We start from the raw sequence: 24,665 nt of genomic DNA on the forward strand, positions 1-24,665 counted from the left end.
CCTTGCTTCTAAGGAGCACTCTAGCTCTATGTCTTCCCAAATAGATTTGTTTGTTCTGGCAGTACCTGGTACTTTCATATTCTTTGCCAACATCCTAATTCAAATGCATCCTTTCCCCCCCTCTGGCCTTCCTTATTCATTGTATAGCTTTCAAGTGCATGCAAAGTCATCGAGCATGCTATGGCTTGGGAAAGGCACACCTTAGTCCTCAAGGGGACATATTTGCCCTTTGACACCTTGCATATGTCGTATGCGGCAGGATTGTCCAAAGCAATACTCAGGTGATCTCTTGACAGCTGCTTCCATGAATGCCGACTGTACATCTAAGTGAAACGAAATCTTTGACAGCTTTGATTTTTACTCCATGTATCATGATGTCATCGATTGTCCAGTTGTGTGCATTTTTGCTCTCTTTACATTGTGTTTTAATCCAGACCGAAAGCTCTAGATGCTGCACTTCATCAGTAAGTGATGCAAATCTTTCTCACTTTCAGCAAAAAAAGGTTGTGCTAATTGCAGGGTGTTAAGAAGTCTTCCTCCAGCCCTAATACAGTGCTCTTCTTCGTATAATGTAGCTTCTCGTGTGATTTGCTCAGCAGAGAGCTTAAGTATGGTGCAAGGATACAACCCTGACCCACACTTTTCCTGATTTTATGCCAAGCGGCACCCTCTGGTTCTTTCCAAACAACTGCCTCTTGTTCCATGTTCACATTCCACAGGAGCTCAGTCAAGTGTTCTAGAATTTCCTTCCTTCACAATGTTACTTCTCATCATTTGCTACGATCCACATAGTTGAATGCCTTCGCCTGCTCCATAAAACACAAGCAAACATCTTTCTAATATTATCTACTTTTATCCAAGGTCCCACTTACACCAGCTATACTATCCCTCTTCTGAATCTTGATTGCATTTCTGGAAGTTCCCTGTCAATGTGCACATGTGGCCACTTTTGGAATATGTCCAGTAAAATTTTACTTGAATGTGATGTTGATGATAGACTTTATTCAAAAATTTCCACTTTCTTTTGGGTCACCATCCTTTGGAATGGGCATAAACATGAATCTACTCCAGTCAGTTGGCCAGGTTGCTGTCCTCCAAACTGCCTGACATCCACCTGTGAGTCTTTCTGGTGCCAAATCAGTTTTCAAAAATATTTCAGTCAGCATTCCATCAATTTCTAAAGTCTTGTGTCCATCCATGCCTTTAGTACACCTTGCGCTTATCCCTTCAAAACCATCGGTACTCTTGAAATGGTTGAGTGCAGACCAGTTCTCTTTGACACAGTGACTCTATTCTTTCCATCTTCTTTTGATTGTCCCTGTAGCATCAAATGTTTTGCTCCTTTCAGAAGCCCATTGTCACGGCCTCGATTCTGCCTCATAGTAACCATAGAGAACAAAGGAGAACCGCCCTTTAGGTTCTGAGAGTTTAAATCTTTACAGGAGTCCAAGGCTTCACTTGCTCCTATGGAGCAGGTGGTCCATCCAAACCACTGACCTTACCAGCAAAGTGCATTAGTACACAACCCACTACACCAGCAGAGCTTCCTTCTATATTGCAACTAGATTTTGCTTGGTTCTTCTTTCCTTCAGACCTCTCCGCTTGAGATGTGCCGAGCATATTCCTTCTTTTTGGTTTTCTAATTCCAGGTCTTTGCAAATTTCATTATAATGCTTTACTCTGTCTTCTCAAGCTTCCTTTTGAATATTTCTGTTCAATGAATTCACTTAATCAGTTCACCCATTCACTTTAGCTAGTTTATGATCAAGAGCAAGTTTGAGGCTCTTATGACATCTACTCTGGTCTTTCTTTCTCTTTGCAGGTGTTTTTCCTTTCTTCGTGCATGATGATGTCCTCGATTCAGCCTGCAACTTGTCTGGTCTACTGTAATTAGTGTGCAATGGGGCAAATCTGTTCTTGAGATGATCTCTAAGCTTAGATGGGAAATACTGAAGGTCATATTTTGGTTATACAGTAATATTAGAAACATAAATATTTATAGATATTCTAGCAAAAAAAGGTATAATGTATTTGTTCTCGGTTATCTTAGAATTCAGCAGAATAGGCACAAGAGTCTAGAAAATATCATCTTCTAGAGCCGCTGTTTTCAAACTCTGCTCCCATATATTTAGTGCTTTTCTGGAAGACCTGGGATGGGGCATGGGTGAAACCCTTCCTTCTTCTTGGCTCAGCAAGAACTGTTGATTTTTTATTTGTCATAGCATGGGGTCCTTGTGAGACATCATTTTCAAGGAGAATTCTTCTGCTAAAAAAAGGTTATCAATTATAAATGTAGATCATTAGCGTCTAGCATTCGGAGCGCACGTGTCTTGAAGGCTCCTTTTTTTGCTCTTGTTTTATATGAAAATCTAGGAAGCACATGACAATGATAACGTGGTCACCTTAGGTGACTCCCATGATCACCTTTCTAATTTTTGCAACTATGTGTTGTTTCCACCAAGATCCAAGTTTGTTTGGCATATGTGAACATGAAAAACAGTATACCTGAACTTGGCGATTTGGATGGCGCTGTCAAAATACTGAGTGTATAGAGAAGTGCAAAGACTACACCACATGGCTCTATTTATCCACGGTTTTTAGGTGTAGTGGAATCAATTGTGACTTTTAGTGACCCCGTGTGGAACTTTCCCATAAATCCTCTAAGATAAGGTGACCAGATGTCCCGCTTTTGGCAGGACAGTCTCGATTTTTAACAATTTTTCCTGCATCCTGCGGCGTGTTAAAAAAGTCCCGATTTTTGGAATGAATGCACAACAAGCTAGGGTATACGGTTTTTGGCTGCCATGTGGCTATTTCGCCAGGATATGAGTTTTATCAATGGTGCCCCGCTTTACCAATGTTAGAATCTGGTCACCTTACTCTAAGATTATGACCTTTATGACATCAGATTGGCAGGATGTGCTCCTGCAGAGTCAGTGGGTTGATTTGAACTGCCAACCTTTCAACTCGTTGCGAAAGACTTAGCTATTGCATCCCTAGAACTTTTGGCCTTGTGGGGTGATTGTGTAAGAGGTACCAGCCTTGAGACCTAGGAGTTTTACAAGGCGAAGGTGCCACGAACAGTGAGATTGTGAGCCTCTTCTGCGTGGGCAGTCTCCTTGACCTGAATGACAAGCTGTACTTAGATCTCACCTGAGGTTGTCCCAGCTAACACTGGTCACTGTGAAGTGTTCCCGATCTGGAAATTCCTCTGCGCAAGGACACAGAGTAGCTGAGTTCCTGAGAGGTAATTGAATGCTGGGACTCAGGTGAGTTCATATTTTGGCTGAGGTTGAGATTAATTGTCTGGTTAGTGTTGATTACAGATGCATGATTTACAGCTGATATTGAGCACTCTAATTGGTGTCATGGAGGCCAGGGTTTTTCTATTTAGCCTTTGGGAATGAAATGTAGCTTTAGGAATTGCTTACGACTTCCATTCTTGATATAAAAATAGGGCCCAAAGGGGACTCCTTTGGTGTATTCTGAAAACGAACACAGCTATTTAATTTTTTTTACTTCAAAATTGTGCATTCCAGCTTCTTATATATTATAACCAGAACTTGTGTTGAAAGAAAAGTCATCTCTCACTGCAGTATCGGGAAGATGGTTAGAATTTTCCATGGGATGGGCTACCATGCTACTTTGAGGACAAAGCCATAGAAGGGTGTATGCCATGTGAGAAGAAGCAAGAATGATTCATCATTATTCACCCTATGTGGTGGGAGCTGAATGTAGCTTAGAGCACGACAGAGCTCTGATCCCGCCTAAGAAAAGACAACGAGAATGAAGCATATTAGTGAACTAGCTCAGAATACCTGTGAAGACTTCAACAGAGAGGGGGGGTGTGCTGAAATCTCGATTGACCCCTCGGATGGTGATGCTATAATGAGTGTCTGCTTCGAGCCCAGTGAGGTCCACGGACCTCTGTCCTCCCGGGACTGTGAGGTTGCGGGCTGCTTCTTCTGTGTCTGTCTCCTGCACCTGAATGAAAAAGAGCTCGTAGGCTCCGTCTGGAGCCTTCCAGTTGAGCTTGAGTGTGTCCCAGCCCACCGCGGTCACTGCTACGTCTCCCAACTTGGGGATGTCCCCTGGAGGAGAACAAAGAGCTTGTTTAATGGTCATATTCAACATCAACATCCAGGGAATTCTCACACTTATTTTTATAAGATACATTTCATGCCACTTGGCAAGTTCGTCATTCTTCAGAAAAAAGATGCATCATGCATCTTCCTAAATTTTAGACATACAGCAAAGAGGGAGGGGTGTGGTAAAATACTTGTTTTCTTATCACATTAGGGATTTGTACAAATGACTAGCAAATGAAGGGATGGATTGATTCCACAACCCCATCATTTTAAGTGGATTGCCTCAATATCCCTCAACTGGAGTGAGCTTGTTTATGAGGCTCAAGGCCCCCTCTATTGGCTCTGCATCTACATTCACACAGGCTGGACTTTGCACAATTGCAGTGGGCATCGGTCACACACACTATAGGTTGAATGGTGGGCCTGCCTTGTGCAAATTGATTTCCTGGTTTCCATCATTAGACACCGTAATATTGTAAACTATGGAAGAAAGAGTCCGTTCAAAAGATAGCTGTGTCTGATTATCCATGGCTAGTTTCCTGTTGGCAAGAACAAAGTGAGGGTTAGAAAGTAAGAGGTACCTGTGGAGGCCTCAGCAGAAAGCACCGGTGTCCGATAGCCCCGAGTCACCCCATAGATGGTGACTCTATAGGGGGTGGCAGCCTTGAGGCCTGGGATGTCCACAGCCCTGAGGTTGCCAGGCACCGTGAGGTTCTGAGCTGCCTCCACCTTGTTGGCCTCCTGCACCTGAATGACAAAGTGCTCATAGGTCTGGTCAGTCGTAGTCCAGTTGAGTTTGAGGCCATCCCAGCCAACCTCAGTCACCGTGAAGTTTCCTAGTTCAGGGGCTTGATCTATGTAATGACAGAGATGGAATCAGGTTAATCAGTCCTCAACACACTTTCATCCTGAGAATCCAGTGCAGATCGTCCACGAAAGCTGGAGGCAGTTTTTCTCCCTATGGTGCCTCAGAGGTGCACCTCTCCTCCTTAAAATACCAACAGAAAAACCAATGTGATTATTTTGTCTTTGTGCATATTGAGTTTGTCTTTGAGAAACAGTAAGGCAGACCTGAGGAAGGCAGTGAGTCTTTGGGAAATAGTTCCTTAGTGTACAGAAAGAAAGACTGAGGTCTTTGGAAAACCAGGTTATTAAACTCTGTTTCAATGGAATGTAACTTCACTCATTCATCTCCAGAACACAAAGACTATCTTCATCAATTTCCTGAATATACAGAAGATAGTAAAATAAAACCAAAACAACATCAGCAAACCCTCTGGGCTAAGGAGGACAATTTACCCAGGGCTGAGTGTAAGTAGATTTGCATGACCTAGGGAGGATGAGTTTTCTCAGAAAATAAGTGCTGTAAACAGGGGTATAAGAACTGCCTCTCATATAAAAAATAAAAAATAAATAAATAAAAACAACAACAACAACAAAAGAACTGCCTCTCACTCATTTCAAAGAACAAATTGCTTTTCAATGTATGCCTCCCACTGCTGGCCATTTCAATGGAGCCTGTGTGCTCATTAAAGCAGGCTTCTTACTTGAAAATCTTAGCTAGAAATTTGATTGGGAGACATCCTTCCAAAGGGAAAACGTTTCTGTTCTAGAAGCTATTTATCCCGGACTTTTCTAACTTCCGGGGATCTTTCCTCCCAGTTGATTCACATTAGCAAAGTTAGACTTCAAGTCTCTTGTGACCCAGAATGGGGTGAGCAGACAAAGACCTGAGTTTGAATCTGTCCTGCCACTTGTTTTGAAATTCTGCAAGTTCACGGCGCTTCTGACATTTTTCAAAGGTTGGGGGAAGAAAGTCCAGGAATGATGTTTCATGATATAGGAAAAGTTGATGAAAATAAAGTTTGATTGGAACATAGCCTCACGCGGTCATTTAGAAGCTGCTGCTGGCTGCTGCTGTGCTACCATAGCAGCGATAAGTGGAACTGCCACAAACCGGACGGCCTGCAAAGTCTGAAGTATTTAGGGAGCATATTCTGACCCTTTAAAGAAAAGGTTTGCCTACTTGTGTTCTTGGCCTGAATCCTATGGGCTCCTCAAGTCCCCTCGGTCTCATGTGATGGAGCTTAGACCTACGACCTCATAGCAGTTATTAACAACACAGGTCTGTGCTCTGGGAGAGACAGGCTCCAAAGCTCAAAGTGGTAGATAACTTTGGGCAACAGTCGGCCATCCTCCAATTGTCTGGTCCTTGTGAGGTCAGGACCATTGCTTACAGATATCAGACTATATCCTTCACGTGGGGGTTTAAGCACAGTTACACGAAGGAGCATGTGCTATTTGAATATGACAGGAGTCTTCATACATAAAAGAGATGTAGACAACAATCAAATAGAGCTTAAATTCTTCCTCATACCTTTTTCCCCCTCTCTCTCTTTTTATTTTTCTTCTGCTGTCAAAAACTGCTTCTTCAACATTGTAATTTACTTTAGAGTGAAGTAAGCCCAACTCTAGCTGTCTGTGTTTTTAGCCCTTGAGCTCACTAATTGTGACATGGAAGGTGATCGTTTTTCCCATGACATAAATGGCAGTTTCAGGTCGCAAAAGTTGTGAGGAGAGTTTCTCTGTGAAAAAGAAAGGAGGTGATTATGAGATGGTAGGTTGAAACCATTACAGTAAAGATGCATAGGGAGAGGGAAAGGAAGGAGGTGGTTATGAGATGGTAGGTTGAAGCTATTACAGTAAAGAAGCATAGGGAGAGGAGGAGATCTACAGTACAAGTTATCTTTTCCAGAAAGGAATCACCTTTTCGCTTCGAACGGGTTTTTGAGATCACTAATGCTTGGACACAATGCCCTCAGCCCCTTGCTTCTGCTGGCCATAGACCTAATGTCCACTCACATCATGTCATGGTGCTCAGTGAATGGTCAATGACATGGTGATGATAGTTCCACCTCAACATTTTGCTCATCCCTCCACTTCGTGTTTCCCCTCTTTATATTGTCGGTCAATCAGCAAAGAGAATAAAGAGCATCAGTGTACTGCTGAGAGAGCAGGTGCTGTGGCTCTACCTACAAAGGGCGCTATGGGTGTCCCACTCAGATACTGTAAACAGATACTACCTCCCATGAGGGTAGGAGGAAGGGAGGGGGTAAATGGGGAGAAAGGGGGACCTGATCATAATGATCAATGTGTAAGCCCTCCCACCCCGAGGGGGATGAACAACAGAAATGTGGGTGAAGGGAGACAGTGGATGGTGTAAGATATGAAAATAATAATAATTTATGCATGAGGGCGGGAGGGAGGGGAAAAAGGAGGAACTGATACCAAGGGCTCAAGTAGAAAGAAAATGTTTTGGACATGATGATGACAACATATGTACAAATGAGCTTGATATAATGGGTGTATGGATTGTTATAAGAGCTCCCAATAAATGATTTGTATATATATATAAAAAAATGGTACCTCCCAGTTCCAGCCACTGGAAGTGTTCACGGCTAAGGTTTACCTTTGCCATTGCTACAGAATGAGCCATAGCAATTCTCTGTCCATCTCTTTGTCTACCCATCGAGTGATCCAGCAATCTCTCATCATCTCTCTCCAAAGCAAGTCAGCTTCAGGAGAAGAGAAGCTTCATTGTGCTCACAGGGGACCCGCTTTTTCCAGTGCTGCCATCTTTCTTAAAGCGACCTACCGTCATTCCTAATATGGACTATACAAGGAGCCCTGGTGAGTGGTGAATGCTTTTGTTTTTAATGGCCTCGGATCTGGTCATTCTCCTCCCACACGTCCCCTTCACCATTTAATTCCCATGGAACAACTAGAAGAGTCCTTTAAAAAGATCTCTTTTCTTCTCTTGGCCTTCCAATGGCTTGCACTTACAATGAAACATTTAAGAAGTTACCTATCTATTTATCTATCATCTATCAATCATCCAAAGACAGGAAGCTCCATGCAGCCAGGAACTTGATTTCACTCTTTGAGTCCTGTGGCTCTTAGAGCAGGTGCTTCATCAATATTTGCTGATGAAGTGACAAGTTGAGCACACATTTTTCCTCACTCTCACTCTCCGTAATTCATACACAGGCTGGAAGATTCATGGGGATTTTCATGAACTTAAAACATGTTCTCCTTCTATTGGCCTCTCAAAGCAAGAAGAGCACCTCAGTGGCACTCACTACACAGATCCTGACAATCGTATTACTTGTGAAGGCCTTGGGAGGGCCTATGGAAATAGAGTGGTTTCACAGACCAAGCAATTGTTAGTCGGGGAAGCAGAATGAAATCCATGAATGGCATCAGTGAATAAATGAAGAGAGGATATGAATTAGGAAAAGAGGAGGAATAATCTGAATAAAAACACGGAAGAGAATAATTGAGGTGGGAACCAGGAGTGGCCACATAAAGGCTGAATAGACAGTTCAATTGTAAAGGACAGTCTTGTGGGCTGACGGCTCCAGACGCCGAGTCTTTCTGTTGTGCCATTTCTCACTGAGTTTCTCGGCATTTCTTTATGAAAAGGCTGTTGTCTTTTTCTTGCAGCTGGGCACCAGAGTCCACCCTCTGAACAATGTCAGTGGGCCTGGGAAATCAGAGTTTCAACAGCCCATCTCTGTGCTCATGGAGGGGGAAGAGCTGAGTTGGAGGAATTTTTGGCAGTGCCAGCTCTTGATCTTTAGGTTTTTGGAAACTTCTCGAGGCGCGTGCTCTCATGACTGCATGAGACACGAAGCACCAGCCTGGGGAGAAACTACTTTAAATGATCACTTGGAGAAAGAGTGCTCCTCCGGCAGGAGGGAGATGGTCAAATCCAGGCCTGACTTACGTGAAAGGGGAGACTGACCTGCTTCCATGTCATTTGGTTAAAATAAGATAACTGAAACTAAAATCCTTGTTTGCCAAAAACACAACATCAACAACAACAACAGAGCCCTCAGTGGCTCTTTCTTACTGTCAAGAAAAACCCAAGTAATGTAGCACAATATTCGTGGCCCTTTGTAGACTCTTGCCGACGTCTTAGGTCTGGGCCGATGTAGTCCATGAACAGAACTGATAGAGCTGCCCACCCGAGCTCACTCTAGTCTCTCAAGCTAAGGCTTCTTTTTCTATCAACTATGCCTTGCCCTACTCTTTACAAGCAACTCAACATCATTTTATATGGGTAGCGTAATGCTCAGCTATCTTTCCCAGTCGCGTGTACAATGAGGAGTAGCCAATGGCATCTGAGGAGAAGCCGTTAGCACGGTTTCTAGAAAGCATCATCCAGGGACCGCTCTTTCTGGGTTTGGGTTCTTCCAGTTTCATATTGTCCAGATCACAGAGGTGAAGGTTGTAATACAGTAACCATGCTGTGACATTGACAATGGAAGCTAAGAACTAAGAAGGGTGAAAAATGAACATCAAAGGAATCCCTTTTACACTTTGGACCGTGCCATCCTGACCCGCCTAACTTCAGATTTATTTTGTGAGGGGGGGAAAACCAACTTCTCTCTTACAGAAGGAATTGTTATTTGAAAATTTTTGTTATAGGCAGACAGAGGCATTCACTAATGAAAATAATCATTGAGGAATATTTAATTATGTTTGTCATTATAAGCCTTTCTCTGTTTACCAAAGTTCAGCTGGAGAAACGCCTCAGCCAACATTTCTTGGAGGCTTCTCATTCTCCTGATCAACTTATCTTTGATTATGTTCTAGCTGATATTCTGAGGACCGAGGATCAAATCTACCCCAAGAAGTGGGAGCTGGAGTGCATGAGTCGGTGTAAGAGCACTTACAACATGGCCTGCTGCTCCTCAAAGATCACATGATGCACAAGAGGCAGTTAGATACTCAACGCATGTCCACCAACTCCATTAAAAATAGACACGATTCTGTGCTGAACCCCCAGAAAATATCTTTTCCACTTATCCTCCTTGATAGAATATTTTGCTTACAAAATGAACTGTGCGTGGTTTTCACACTGGAAGAACCAACACCCAATTGTTTCACTTTCATTTTAACCACAGAAGAAACACATAGCAAGGGGGTGAGGGAGTTGCATGATTGGCCCAGAAGGGCCACTGGAAGTCAGGACGAGGTGGTGGGCCTGGCAAAACCGGGATTCACCTGTGAATTGACTCAGAGAAAAGAGGAACAAGAAGGGCGGCCTGCATGAGTCAAAGGACCATGCACATCCATCTTCTCAGGGATGAAAGAAAACGACCTGGAACAAAAACATTGAATGGAAAATAACTGAACAATTATTGTCCATCTTGGTCATCTTCAAATGAAGCAAAACAAACAAACCATCACTTATTAGGTTAAAGGCGTGAAGGAAAATCAGAAACCATTTAGGAGAACCTGGAACACATTCACATTACTGAAAATCAAAAACAAAAACCTAAGGGGGGGGGGGACACAAACCAAAGCAAACAAACAGCCAAACCATTAGTATTAAGTTCTATTAGAGAAAAAAAATTTAGAAATCACAACTGTCCAGTGGGCCGCAAGCTAGAAGGTTAGTGGTTCGAACCCACCAGCCACCCCTTCAGAGAATGGGGAGGCTGTGGGCTCCTGTGAAGCTTTACGTCTTGGAATCCCTGTATTGGGATGGAATCCGAGTCCGTGAGCTTTGCTGCCCAGTGTGGGTCGGCTGCTCCACTGACTGACAGAAGGAAAAGTTAACACTCCGCAGACAAGTCTTGCCTCTTCAAAGTGATGTCCAGCAGGCTTGCGAGCAGAGAAAGCCGCACTCGCTCCCGTCTGGATTTCTCCTGTGTGGACCAGCTGCTTGAGGGGATCCACGAACCTTACAATCAACAGAGGTTGGGGGGAGCTCAGGGGCAAGACTCACCTGTGGACGCGACTACCCGAGCAGGCTTGCTCCTGCGTCTGCCCTTCTCCGCAGTGAGGAGGACGGTGTATGGCTGCCCGGGCTGCAGGCCTCTCAGAACATGGGAGGTGGTGTCTCTGGGAAGCTGCACCTCCATCGACTGGCCGGTGGGGACGCTGTAGTTGAGGCGGTAGTGGTCAAACTCAGCCAGAGGCTTCCTCCAGAGCAGATGCAGGCTGGTTTCGGTCATTTCTGACACCTGAAGCTCCTTGGGCGCGTCCATGTCTGGCCGGAAGACAGACAGATGGCCCCTCAGAAGCTGCTTCAGGGACAGAGAGGCAGCAGGCCCTGTGCTATGACCCTAGCTCTGCCATGGCAGGGTTGTATGGCTTTAAGCTATTCATCCGAGTCTCCGTATTTACCTTTGCAAAAAAGACTCTCCTTGTGCAGTACCCATTTTAAAAAAATTATAAAACGGATTATGGTATATATCCATACCACTCATGACACTAATTAAAAGGATGAAGGATTGATAAAAACCAAACACTATTTTAGTGGATCCAGCAGGAATTACACAGAGCCCCGGATGGACTGTCCCCCCAGAGTTTGGCTGCTAACCACAAGGACAATGACTCAAACCCAGAGATAAGGTTGTTTGCTCCTACAAAGATCCACAGGCTGGGACCCCCGTTTGGCGTGGTTATAAGTTGGCATCAGCTGGCTGGCAGTGGGGTTCTTAAGGGAATTATGATGAATGGAAAATGTGGAAGTTGGACACGGAATCAGGCCGAGTGAGGAAGAATAGACGCGGTTGAATTGTGGTGCAGAGAAGAACATTGAAAGTGCCATACACTGCTCAAAGGACACCAATCTCTCTTGGAAGAAGTATGGTCTTTTCAAGAAACACACTATACAATTCACACAGCCCAACTCAAGAAATGAAATCAGCAGCAACATCCTATTCAACCCTTCATATATGAGGGCTTTTTCATCCCCCACCCTCCCCTTCCCGCTCCCGATTCCTTCCCTTTAGAGGCAAGGATGGCGAGACTTTGTCTCCCACAGAGTCAGGAGAGACCGGTTCCTGTGGAAGGCCATCATGCTTGGTAGAGTGGAGGGGCAGTGAGAGAGAGGAAGACCCTCAAGGAGAGGGATTGGCCGCAACAATGGGTTCAAGCGTAGGGACAATTGTGAGGATGGTGCAGGACCGGGCAGAGTTTCGTTGTGTTGTGCATGTGGTTGTTATGAGTTGGAACCACCTCGATGGTACCTAATTGCAACAACATGCTAAATGGAAACGGAGTTGATGTGCAAAGAGTCTACATGGTCCGACATCATTTACTGGTACGCTTCCCAAAGGCAAAATGACAGAGATGAAGAACAGATTAGTAGCTGCCTGAGTGCGGGCATGAAGAGATGAAGTGTGGGGACTGTGATGGAACTGCCCTGTGTTGTGACTGTCAAGGTGACTATGTGCATCTACACAGGTGATAACATTCTAAAGAACTAGACACGCACACACACACATACAAATGAGTGCAAGTAAACTGCTGAGGTCTGAAAAAAGTCAATAGGTTACACCAATGTCAAGGCTCTGGATGTGATATTGTCCTGTAGTCAGTCCTACAGGATGTTACCACGTAGGGAGATTGGCTGCAAAGCATAGAGGATCTTACTGTCTAATTTCTCACAATTGGAGGTGAATCTACACATTTTTAAAAAAAATTCTGAAGTGGAAGCTCAACCAAACAGGATCTGTGTTCTTTTACACACCATCCTCCTTTGTCCTAACTGGTTAGAGCTAACATAGAGGCCAGTGAGGAGACCGAGGGAAAGGTTTTCTTACTAAAGTGTGAATTTCCCAGAATAGAATTACTTCAATCACGTGGCCCCTCACCAGCCTTACCCAGAGACCTCACCTACAAGAGACAAAGCGTGAGTGCAGATGTTTCCCAGGAGGCGGAAGCTGAATTAAACACTGGCTCTGTCATGAGCTTTGCATTGGCACCTAGTTGACGGCCGCGACTTTGGTTTTCTTTTGTTCCTGCCATGTGTAATCTGCCTGATCTGACATTTAATCGTTAGGTGTTTTCTGATGGTAAACTCTTCCGAAGTGTTTCAAATAGACAGAGGTTGTTTGAAAAGAAAAAAGAAAAGAAAGAAAAGAATGTGTTACCCACTGAAAAGATCTGTAGATTTCATATCAAGTCTGATTCTAGTTTTTCTTTGCAAGTCCTTTGGGTCCCTTCCTACACGATCTGAACGGTGCTGTATCCTTGGCAAGGGCTGTTCACTCATTGCTCTTGTTGACTTAATGTTGCTGCTATTGAATTTAGACATCTGGACCACGTGCTCCCAGAGCCACGTTCTCCTCTAAACGTTGACGTTTTCTGCCACACTGGCAAAAACCTGCCTTCCAGCTGTGTGGTGGTAGCAGGCAGGTGTTGCTCCTCACCTGTGGCCACGTTGATGGTGGCTGGGTCGCTCTCCTTGTCCTCCTTCACAGCAGACACTCCAATTCCGTATTCGGTGCCTGGCCTCAGACCTGCAGGGAAATGTCCGAGTGAGCATTCTCTCTGAAGCTATACAGACCAGAAGAGGACCAAGAGAGCGCCGCTGAGCTGGCCCACAAAGGCTGTGACTTCACAGCACCCAGGATGTCATGGAAATGAACTCAGCGCAGTCCCAGTGAGAGGGCTTGCTGGGACCCAGGGATTTCCCTGGAGAACTGAAAAATGGGGGATGTGGGAGCAAGTAGCCAGTCTTTGAGGGTCTCGGGGCCCAGATGGACTGGGGACGCAGAACTTGCCTGTGAGCGTGGTTTTGGTCGTGGCTTGCTGGCTCTTTGGAACATCTATCTCAGCATGTTCACCTTCAGAGATGGGCGCATACTTAATTCGGTAGCTGTCAATGGCTGCCTTGCTGTTTCTCCACTCCAGTGTGATGCTGTTGTCTGTCTGGGAGATGCGTCTGAGGTTCCGGGGGGCATCCAGGCCTGTTTGAGAGAGAAGGAAACTTTTGAATGAAAACAGCAGGTGCCAGGAGAGCCAGAGTCTTTGATAGTTCAACCTTGGACCGTTCAGAGTCTTTGATAGTTCAACCTTGGACCGTTCAACCTGCCACTGGGGAGAGATGACAAAAGAGCCCACACAGCCCTCTGCCTCAGTAGCTGATGCACCAATCGAAACAAGTACCATGCGAATACTTGTATATTTGGCACCTTCCCCCCATTATTAGTCTGTGTGCCACTTTAGTCACTTATCCTTTCCTCAGATTTTTGTGCTTATAAATCTATTATAAACTTACAAATACCACTCCTGGAGCGAGAACTGGTCTGTTGTGTTCATAACTGTATTTCTGAAAACTCACATGGTGCTAACTGGCTGAAAGAATGAATAAACTTGGATACTTAAAAAAAAATAATACCATTGGCTAAAAGGTTAGGTGGCATCTAAGTTATCCATTATTTTATTATACTATATTTCATTACAATAAACTTTTCATTTTTATTGTAATCCTAATCTTTGTCAGAGAATGTCAGATCAGTCTCCTCTATGTAGGTTAAAAAGCACATCTACTGCCTCCTTATCAACTCAACTCTTTAATTTCTGACATTTCGGCATCTATAACAGTAGTGGAAAATCTACTGTCCAACTATTTTGTGTGCTGTCAGAGTAACACTGGAATAGTTAAGAACAGTTAACTGTGCTGGACCATGTTTCTTGGTGATTTAGTAATGTGGTAGTTATGTACTAGTGTGATCATCCGTCATTTTGTCATCTGATGTGATCATCCTCCATTTTCACTTAATGCCAGGTTTTTCTTAGTGACTTGGTCTTTGGAACATAACCATGTCAATAAGTGAGGAATGGATGTATTCTTTGGAAGATTACTTGCTTTACTTTCTGTTTGAAAAAATTTTCTCTTTTGTTTTGTTTTTTAAAATAATTTTTTATTGGGGGCTCATACAACTCTTATCACAATCCATCCATCCATGCATCCATCCATTGTGTTAAGCACATTTGTACATTTGTTGCCACCATCATTTTAAAAACATTTTCTTTCTACTTGAGCCCTTGGTATCAGCTTCTCAAATGAAAATCCCTATTTGCCATTCTCCTCCTTTAAAATTATCTGGGACATCATCTGTGATGGTTGGTCTAAGCATCCACTTGGTTGGGCTAAGTTGACAGTTACTTTATCAAATAGTAGCCTAGGCATTGCTATGGAATATTGTTGATGTGGTTAGCTTTAATGAAGTTTACTTTAGATATGCAATTCATTCAATGAGTTGGAGACCTTATGAACAAAAAGTAAGGTTTCCTAGAGAAGAGATTATGCCTCAGTAGTATAATATCAAATTCTAGCCAAGTTCCCAGCTTGTGGGGGAGCCCTGCTTTGGGCTTAGATCCACAAGGTCAGCAGTTCAAAACCACCAGTTGCCCTGTGGGAGAAAGACAGGGTTTTCTACTCCAATAAATAATCTTGGAAACTCATAGGGGCAATTCTATCCTGTCCCCTAGGCTCACTATGAGTCGGTGTCAACTTGATGGCAGTGAATTTGAGAGTTTGAGTCCCCGCTTATTGGCCTGTTCTAATAATTTTAGACTCAGAAGGCAACATCGACTTCAGCCCGAGTTTCTAGTTTGCTGTCTTGCCCCATGGATCTCAGAATTGCTAGATTCCACACTTGTGTAAAATAAATCTTTTTACATTTGTCTGTATCTGTACCTATACATGTATCCCTGTTTGAAATGGGATCTCTAATCTATAAATGTGTTCTTGTATATATACCCATAACTCCAATTAGTTCTATTTCTTTGGAACCCTAACTAATATATATCCCAACACAGAGTGGCATGGGAATCTTGCCATCCTTTTGCTCATGTAATTCTTACCTGTTGTAAAGGTCTCTGTGGCCGGATTGCTGGTCATGTCACCCCTGCGGGAAGTGAGGGACACCTCATACTCAGTGTCTGGCTTCAGCTTCCCAATGGAGAACTGGTTCTCATCAGGTGTGAGGTCAATGGTGGTGCGGTCACCCGGCACATCTTTGATTCCATAGGAGAGCTCAATGCCATCAATTTCAGCCAGGGGCTTGAACCAGGTGACCAGAGCCGTGTTGTCTGTGATGTCTTTCACCTCGATTTGGCTCGGGGCGTCCAAGCCTGTGACAGGAAGAGGGGACCAGTGTCAGTGGCTGACCAGAAAGGGCATTGAAGACATTTAGTCCCCTGGAAGTACATTTTAACATTTTGGTGTTGTCTACTGACCACTGGACCTTATTTTACCCCTCGGGACCTCAGTTTTCTATTCACTAAGGTATGCATGGGATAATAATAGCCACCTCTCAGGAGTTTTTGTTTTTTCAAGTATGAAAGGCGATAATGATTGTGAAGCATCTAGCAAGATCCATGGCACGTGACAATTGTATAACATGGTCATTGCTTTGTGGTCATTATTATTCCTATTTCATCAGTTGAAGATAACTAGTTAGGGGTCAATTCACTTGAACCTTTTGATCTGGTCTCTTTAGTTTTTAATTAGACAAAACTCCCTGAATTATTGGTTGCTTCCCCAGTATATCATCAGAATCATAGTTGAGAAGCGAGAGGCAGCGAGTATCCCAATGTGTGTTGTAGAACCTTGTTTTTGAGTGAGAATGTAGACAAGAAGTCATCTCGACGACACAACTTTCCTTTTTTGTGGGCTTGTCACCGTCTTGCCTGCGATTTTTCTCTGTTTGTTTGAGATGAACTTGTTTGCCGCAAAGGACCCCAGAGATCCATTTCAATTTTACTTTTCCTGCTTTTTAATTGTTTTAAGCCACGCATACCATTATTTAGGTTTGAGGGAATATATGTATAAATATATATATATATTTTGCTGGACATGTCATCCCATACACACACACATATATTTGTGTGTGTGTATGTATATACATGTACATATTTATGTATATACATATACATATTTATGTGTGTGTGTGTATATATATATATATATATATATATACAGGAACACAGGGAGAAAGTGCAATAAGTGATGGGACATTGAAGGGGTTGCAATGGATGAGTTGAAACAACATATGTATGAACTATTGAATGTAAGACTGATGATCTGCACTGTAAACTTATACCTAATTAACAATTAAATGGGTTTTTTTTAATCTCAATGATGTTACCTGCTACAAGAACCCTTCTTTGACTGCAGTAATCAAGTAAACACACACTCCCTTCTTGTGGTTGCTATTATTCTGAAAGAGAATTCTAACATGGTACATTTCTCATTGTTCCTTAAAATATTTGTCTAAAGTTTGTATTAACTTAAAGGAGATCATTCATTCATTTAATCATGGTATGAGTTTTAATCTTTTCTTAATCCCTATTATAGCTAAGTATACACCAGTCATTCAGCCAAAGTTTCTCATTAAAAAAAAGATGATTAAGTCTGTTTTTTCAGCACTGGTTGAATAAAGAGTCTGATGAAACAAACTTTGTTTTATTCAGGGACTAAGGAGAAGGGATATTCCATGACTGATTATGGGAAAGCTACTGAGTCTGTCTTCTGAAGTCTAGATGTTGACATCACAGCCCCAGCACATGGAAGATGAACCCCTAAAATGTGCAGTGAAATATATGCTTCGAATCAACGGTGCCATCATCTGCTCTATGTTCGGATAGCTGCCAACAAACATCCAACTCAGAGTACTTTCCTTAGCAGCCCTGTCACTTGATTTGAAAGTCAGTCAAACAACAACAACAACAAAACTGATCCTACTGAATTTGGGACCTTGCACAGAGAGGACATTGACCTTGTGCTTATCATGTGCCAAGTAGGATGCCTTCTCATATGTGGAAGCAGCACAGTGGTTAAAACACTCAGTTGTTAACCGAAAGGTTGCTGGTTTGGACCCAGGAGCCAGTCCACATGACAGAAGTAGCAGCTGGCTTCTGTAAGGGTCACACCCTTGGATCCCCTGTGGGGCAGCTCTATGGCAATGGGCTCTGTCCTCCTGACAACCTCACAAGGAAGATACTGTAAATTTACTTCCCAGATATTGCATCTGAGGTGCAAAGAAAAGAACTTGCTGAAGCTGATGGTGAGAGATGAAGCTGGAATTCAAACTCATAGCTGTTTGAATCCAAAGGCCTGGCTTTTCCTTCTCGACATAATGATGCCTCCTAAAATCACCCAGGTTTCCAACATGGGTATAATACCCCCTCGGTACAGATGCCAGCCGGAAGAAGCAGACGTTATTTTTGATTTGGAAAGTCTATCTCTCCAAAGTAAATGTGAAATACTTTCTCGTGTAGCAACAAAAGACACAACTTCCCTCAAAGTTGGTATTTATGTGATTCTGCAACTTCTAGAAGTGGATGTTTGTCATGCAGTAAGAAGTCAATAAAGCAGCCACTCCCCAAATGCCGGAGCAAGAAGCAAAGGGGAAGAAGAAAGAAACGTCTCTTGTGTTTTCAGGGTCCCTTCTCCATGGCAAAGACGCACTTGGAAGATCCCTCTCATGCCTTTCTGGTGACCTAATGGCTTTTTCCTGTTACTACCTGCCTCCTACCTACCACAGAGCAATGTTGTCAGTGTGATGGAAAACACTTCTTTTTAAGGAGACAATCCTATGAATTGGCTCTGGGCTAGGCAAAAGGTGCAAATATTTAAATGAAAGATGTGGTTTCTTGTCATTAGTCAACAGATTGAACTTTTCCAGCAACCTCCTGCCAAGACGACTTCATTCCTTAAACTGTAGGTACACATGCTGTCTTGAAGATTTAAAAGCGGACTCATGACATGGCAATGAACAATTCTAAAACTCTGTTTCCTGGTAGAACAACTTCCAGTTCAGATCCCTCTTTTCCCACAAATGATTGAGCAATGTCAAACCCTTTCTATCTCCAAGAAGTGCTTAGTACTGAATAAAACTTTATTTAGGTTCCTGTTGAAAACACAGAATAAATCAGAGCCTAAATGATGGGAGTCATAATGAGGTTAAGGTTTGAAGCCAATCCTTGGCTTAAAGCTGTGGTTCTAACACTCTTGGGCCTGGGATGTTAGCAACATTGATTTAACTCACCTAAGACTCAGTTTCTACTCTTGAAAAATAATGACATTAGTATTTCCCCTGCCTCTTGCATAAGACTGTTGCTACAATTCAATTAGGCAATGTAGTAAATTGCTTGCGATAGTCTCAATTACTTTCCTCGTTTTGCTTTACTCCTTTGAGAAGTTTCTGTGAAGCTCGTCTTATTAAGAGATGGATGTGTTTGCCCTTCCCATAGGTATGAACCGGCCCCGGAAGTTACTTTGATCAATACAATGGAGCAATTGAAACAGTGCCAGCCTGGAGCCCAGGTCTTCAGAGACCTCGCCTACTTATCCCTGTTCGTTGGGTCCATCTGCTTAGCTGTCAGACTCCAGCTAGCTCGCTGGAACTTTGGCGATTACATGGAGGCACAAGACACCACCTGGGTGAGGCCAACCTAGGCCAGCACTCCAAGTGGCACAGCTGCCCGAGTGAGCCCAATCGAGACCAGCAACATTTCTCATGGAGTCCAGCCCCAGAGCGCCAACTGGGGAAATTGTTCTTTTATGTCACTAAGCTTGGGCTTGTTACTCAGCCCAAACGGATTGATACAGATGGGATATCAGTGGGTGCGTTAACAACCAGAAGGTGCTGTGAGTTTCTGTTAGTCTTCTCATTACATCAGGGCATTAAAGTGATACTCACGGGTGGTTGTCACTCTCTTTAGGCCTGGGCCCCGTGTGTTGTTTTTCACGATGTGCAGTGATATCTCATACTCTTGCCCGGGAGCCAGGCCAGTTTGCTGGTATGTGGTCTCCGGCCTCCTCAGGCTTCTTGAGATCTCTCCCTCATCTTCTTTATTCTGAAAGACAGGGACAGCTTGGTAAGACCTACAGAAAGTGCCAGCCTCTTTGCTGATGGGGGTTGTTTGTGGAGTAATCATTCATTCCTCAGGTATTCTTTCTTCCATTCACCCATAGAATGCATCTGATCAGTGGCGGAGGTGCTGAGGAGACAGGGATACTGATGACGTCCCTCCAGTCTGTCCTCTCCCTGGTGAAACTCTATTCACCTCTCTGATACGCAGGGCACATGACTGAACGTGAGAGCTGGAGACTTTCTGAAGCTGCAAGTTGAGCCCCTCCCTTGATAAATGAAGTGAGCAGCATCAGAGAAGTCACACGGTGCTCCCATGTCACATGACTGTGACCGTCCCAGACTCGCATTCAGAAACTCAGTTGCCGATGCATTTCAGAGAGAAGGGATGCTCCATCTGAGATATGCCATGAGGAATTTTAAGACCGCAACTAATTATTCTCTTCTTTGCTTCGGTGAGAATCTCTTAGCCCTAAACACTGTATTTATCAACTTACTAAAATCAGGAGAAGCCCAACATACTTAAAATACACAAGAGGGCTTCACAAAGTTCAGAGACACAGGGAGTGAAAGATAATAGAATTTTCCCATATCCACACATGCACAAAGACGTGAAATTTTAGGGCTTTGTTCTCCACCTGATGTAGAGAAAAAAAGTTGACTTAAAATTTCTGCAGAGCCACTTTGAACATCTTCCAGATTCTTGTGGCCAAATACTCGTGAACTTTGGCCTATTCCTTACCATGTTTCGGAAGATAATCTCCCAGGTTTCGAAAGCTATGTCCAGAGGGTCCCACTCTACTTCCACAGACGTCTCCTTGACGGATTTGAATCTGAGGCCTTCAGGAGTAGGCAAGTCTATCAAGAACAAAACAAGTCGGAAGTAAGGGTGGAGCCGAGGTGTGATGGGGCACCACAGCCCCTTCACTAAATCCCAAAGCGGATGCCTCCCTCAGGACCTGGAACTGTCTGAGGAATCTATTGGAGGGTTCTTCTGAGGGGAGCGGTCTACTTGGAAGAGGCCTGAAAGCTACTAGTGAGACAAGCCATATGATTATTCACCAGGATCAAACACTAACCATCAAGTTGATTCTGACGCATGACAAACCCAGGTGTGCACATAAACTTCTTCCAAGGTGCCCTAGGTGGGTTTCAATGGCCAACCTTTTAGCTGGGAGCAGAGTGATTCAACATTTACAGTACCCAGGGACTCCGGCTATATAATTTCATATTGACAATTTAGTTTTGTGTAACCTAGTCAGAGCCTGGGCTTTGGGATCAGTTTGAGCTCTAAGCTATGCGCCCCCACTACTCGCTTTGTGAACATGGAGAAATTGCACACAATTCATCTAATTTGTTTTCTCCTCCTTTGGGAAGAAGGTATATATGCCTGCCTCTCACAGATGTTTTGCGGATGAAGTAAAATAATACGTGCAAGATTCTGCCATGGCTTCTGGCATCTGAGCATAAGTTCAATCAATGGTAGCCACTACTATGATCACTCAGTCAATTTCAGCCACAGCTTGCTTTTCAGGTGTGAAAGTAATTATAAATTATACTAATGTCAGGCTCTTAGAGGAATAACTTAAACCCTTGCAATTCCATTTTTTACTTATTTATTTTTAATTAATAGACAGTGGGCTATACAGGGTCTCTGTGAGTCAGCATTGATGTGGTGGGAGTGAGTTTCATTCTTGTCTTTGGTGGGTTTTTGGTTTTCTAGTTTTTGCCACGGAGAAAGTCCTGGAGTCCAGTGGGAAGAGAATGAACTCTGCATCCAGATAGCCTGGCTCAAATCTCATCAAGTTTGTGGATTGGAGCCAAACCGCTCTTAATCTAATGTGTAAGGGGGCGGGGTTTAACAATATTACTGAACTCCTAGGACTGTTGTGAAGATTAAATGCGCTGACAACTAGAAATTGCCTGAAGCCCCACTTACTGCATAGTGAACACTTGCTCAGTGATAGCAGCAAACCTTCTCTATGGTGAGGGGTCGCTGAGTGCCCTTGACTTCATGGCAATGAGGTTGAGAGAGAGGGACGTGGGGAAAAAGAAGGAGGATTTCGTTCTTGTTGTTTGCTTTATGGAAAGTAAGGTGGATCTTGGAAGATATTCAATGTGCTAACGTGGATTTTGAGGCGTCCTAGGGGTTAGCAATTTGCTGCTAACCTAGAGGTTGGAATTCAAATCCACCAGGCAGCCTGAGGGTGAAATGACCTTGGGGTCTTAAGACCCCTGTGGGGCAGTTCTACTGTGCCCTACAGGGTCTTCATGAGTCAGAATTTCAGACTTGACTCTCCAGTACACGCCACCTGGATTCCAGGATCTCCTTAATTGACGTGATTTGAGAGCAGCAGCTAGAAGTATGTGTGGCAAAAGCAAGAGGCCGACTCCTGAGAATACGGTATGATGAGAGAGGGAAAGGTAGTGGCAGCTGGGGGAGAGTGGTCTGCTCACTCACACGTGGCCACTCTGGCACTGACAGGAATGCTCCTCTTATTCTCCAGGATGGCAAACACCCGGATGAAGTACTCTACACCAGGCTCCAACTCTCGGATGGTGGTGGACGTCTGGTCCCCGGGGACTCGGAACTGCATTTCCAGGCCTCCGGTATGGGTGGGCGTGTACACAACCAGGTACTCCGTGACCCGCATCTCATTGTCCCAGGCCAGGTTTACCGTCTCTTCCGTTACTTCAGTCACAATGAGGTCTTTGGGAGGGGACACTGGTAGGAATAAGAAGGGCTATCTCAGTCAATAATGTATCATAGGAGTCTTTCGGTGTTTGCTTTTCGACACCTGTCCTTTCCACTGCCTGTGACAAAGAACTGAGGATCCGGTCCTGAAGCCCAACTTTCATTTTCTGAAATGCAGAACTCATCAAGAATCCTCTGCTGTCACAAGCTTAAACAACCGCAGTGGGTACCCATTGCCTTCTGGTCAGTAGTTGGCATGCCCTGTTTTTTGTGACCTGGCTACTTCTCTTCGGTCTCCCCTCCACGAGTTTTAGTTCAAATTAGGGTGGCTGCCATGGGACAGAAGGGCCTGGTCTTGGTCCCCTGCTCTGGATGTCACGCCCTTTGTCCTTAGCACGGGGAATGTATCCCGGTCCAACCCTTTCATCTTTGACATAGAAGATCAATGAGGCAAAAGTGCCAAGGTCACTTACCTCATCAAATTTGGAATTGACTTTCTACCGCCTGCCAACCTCTGTTCTTTCCAACCAATGTAGGGTGCTGCATTAAACACAGGGCCCTTTTTGATTCCTGCAGACCAATCACTTTAATTCAGGTAGAAATTCTCAATCACAATAACTGCATATTTAGGTAGACGGAAACTGTGTAAGGATGGCTCTACCGTTACTATTCTCATTGTGTTTTCATCCAACCAATGATTACAAAGCACTTACTATAAGACACACCCTGTAGTGACCGCTGGAGGTAGTACTCCTTTGAAGAGCAAACAGTCCTTGGGATAAATAAAAGTACTGAGAGACTCTCTACCATAAATTAATGAGGAGGTCTCTACAGGAACCCAAAGGGTCATACATAGACGTAAGAATAGGCAAGAACATGTAAAAATTAGTTCTTACATCATGGCCCTACTTGATACTCGCCCTCAGGAAGGGACCACAGAAGACAGGGGTGCTATCGCAAAGTGTGGTAAAGAAATTCGATGGTGCCCAGCTATCAGCATCTGAGGCCTTTAAAGGTCTTGTTTCAAAAAAAGCAGCCATCTAAGTTAACTAAGGCCACATGGAAGAAACACAACTGCAGTGACTGAAGAACTGTAAATCATATAATCTGAAGCCAAAGGTGGAATTAGTATCAGAGCCTGAAGTGTGAGAATCTGATTTGCAGAAGGCTATGGATGACAATGGAGCCCAAGATGCATCTGTGGTATCTACATTGGAAAAAGCTTCCCAGGAACTGCCTCTATCCATTAAAGCAGGGATGGGAATAAACTAGTTACATGGCTATAGCAGATCAAAAGGATAAACCTGATTTGAATGGCTAAAACTTTGTCAGTTGATTCTCACCCAACCCTCATGCATGTTGGCCTAATATGGTTTTCAACATTTTCTGTATTTGTTTGTTTTTTGTTTTATTTGTTTGTTCAGTCACATTTGGGCTTATCTCAGATGTGTTTTGTCATTGGGAGTGACCCTCTTGAATTTTTGTTATATATTTTTCTGTTTTTCAGTATAAAAATCCAGGATTAATGAACCTATATGGGCAGCAAATAAAATAAGGGTTTCTGGGGGTACAGTGGTAGGGGGGTGGCTGATGTGAAAGAGTTCAAGAAGGAAAAGAATGTTTAAAATTGATTGTGGTAACTATTGACAATACTGCTTGTGATTGAATTATGGAAGGACATGATATCTGTATTAGCTCCAAATAAAATGGTTTTGAAAAAAAATGTACTGATAAGAGGTTTAAGAGGCAAATCCTCCTCGAAGGCAATCAGCATTCGCTCTTTAACTGAGTGGGCATTTCAAAGAGTTTCTGCCTTACACAATGTTACTCTCCAGTGCAATTTAGATAAATGATTGTTTCTATCCAGAATGAAAGTCTGCTCTCTTCTCAGGCTTGGATGGGAAGAAAGAAGGCTAAGCATAGAGAGGTTATCATTTCATAGACCCCATTGTCGGCACTGAAGTTTGAACTCACTGTAGTTAGATTGCCCAAACAAAACAAAACAACCACCTCAAGTCGCTGCCATCAAGTTGAGTCTGACTCACAGTGAATCTATAGGACAGAATAGAACTGTTCCTTAGGGGTTTTGAGACCATAAATCTTTACTGGAACAGACAACCTCATCTTGCTCCCATGGAGTGACTACTGGGTTTGAACCACTACTCTTTTTTTTCCTTTTAATCATTTTATTAGGGG

At 43.6% G+C, this 24,665-nt stretch overlaps 1 protein-coding gene across 7 annotated transcripts in view; it reads right to left on the reverse strand.

Annotated features, from left to right (window-relative positions):
* The window catches only part of TNC (tenascin C), a 100,673-nt gene that overhangs the window by 42,176 nt on the left and 33,832 nt on the right, over positions 1-24,665 (reverse strand). For 5 of the 7 annotated variants that reach the window (XM_045296640.1, XM_045296643.1, XM_045296642.1 and 2 more), the window contains 9 exons: positions 22,236-22,499; positions 20,517-20,632; positions 19,604-19,760; positions 15,762-16,031; positions 13,673-13,858; positions 13,319-13,408; positions 10,885-11,148; positions 4,670-4,942; positions 3,819-4,091 (listed from right to left, as the gene is read on the reverse strand). In XM_045296640.1, the coding sequence (XP_045152575.1) occupies positions 3,819-4,091; positions 4,670-4,942; positions 10,885-11,148; positions 13,319-13,408; positions 13,673-13,858; positions 15,762-16,031; positions 19,604-19,760; positions 20,517-20,632; positions 22,236-22,499 (1,893 nt within the window). The remainder of the gene's footprint in view (positions 1-3,818; positions 4,092-4,669; positions 4,943-10,884; positions 11,149-13,318; positions 13,409-13,672; positions 13,859-15,761; positions 16,032-19,603; positions 19,761-20,516; positions 20,633-22,235; positions 22,500-24,665) is intronic. The other 2 variants (XM_045296645.1, XM_045296644.1) reach the window with 1 other exon arrangement.

The sequence above is a fragment of the Echinops telfairi genome, unplaced genomic scaffold (assembly GCF_000313985.2).
Source record: "Echinops telfairi isolate 266 unplaced genomic scaffold, ASM31398v2 ScPeMD7_7410;HRSCAF=8448, whole genome shotgun sequence".
NCBI lineage: Eukaryota > Metazoa > Chordata > Mammalia > Afrosoricida > Tenrecidae > Echinops > Echinops telfairi.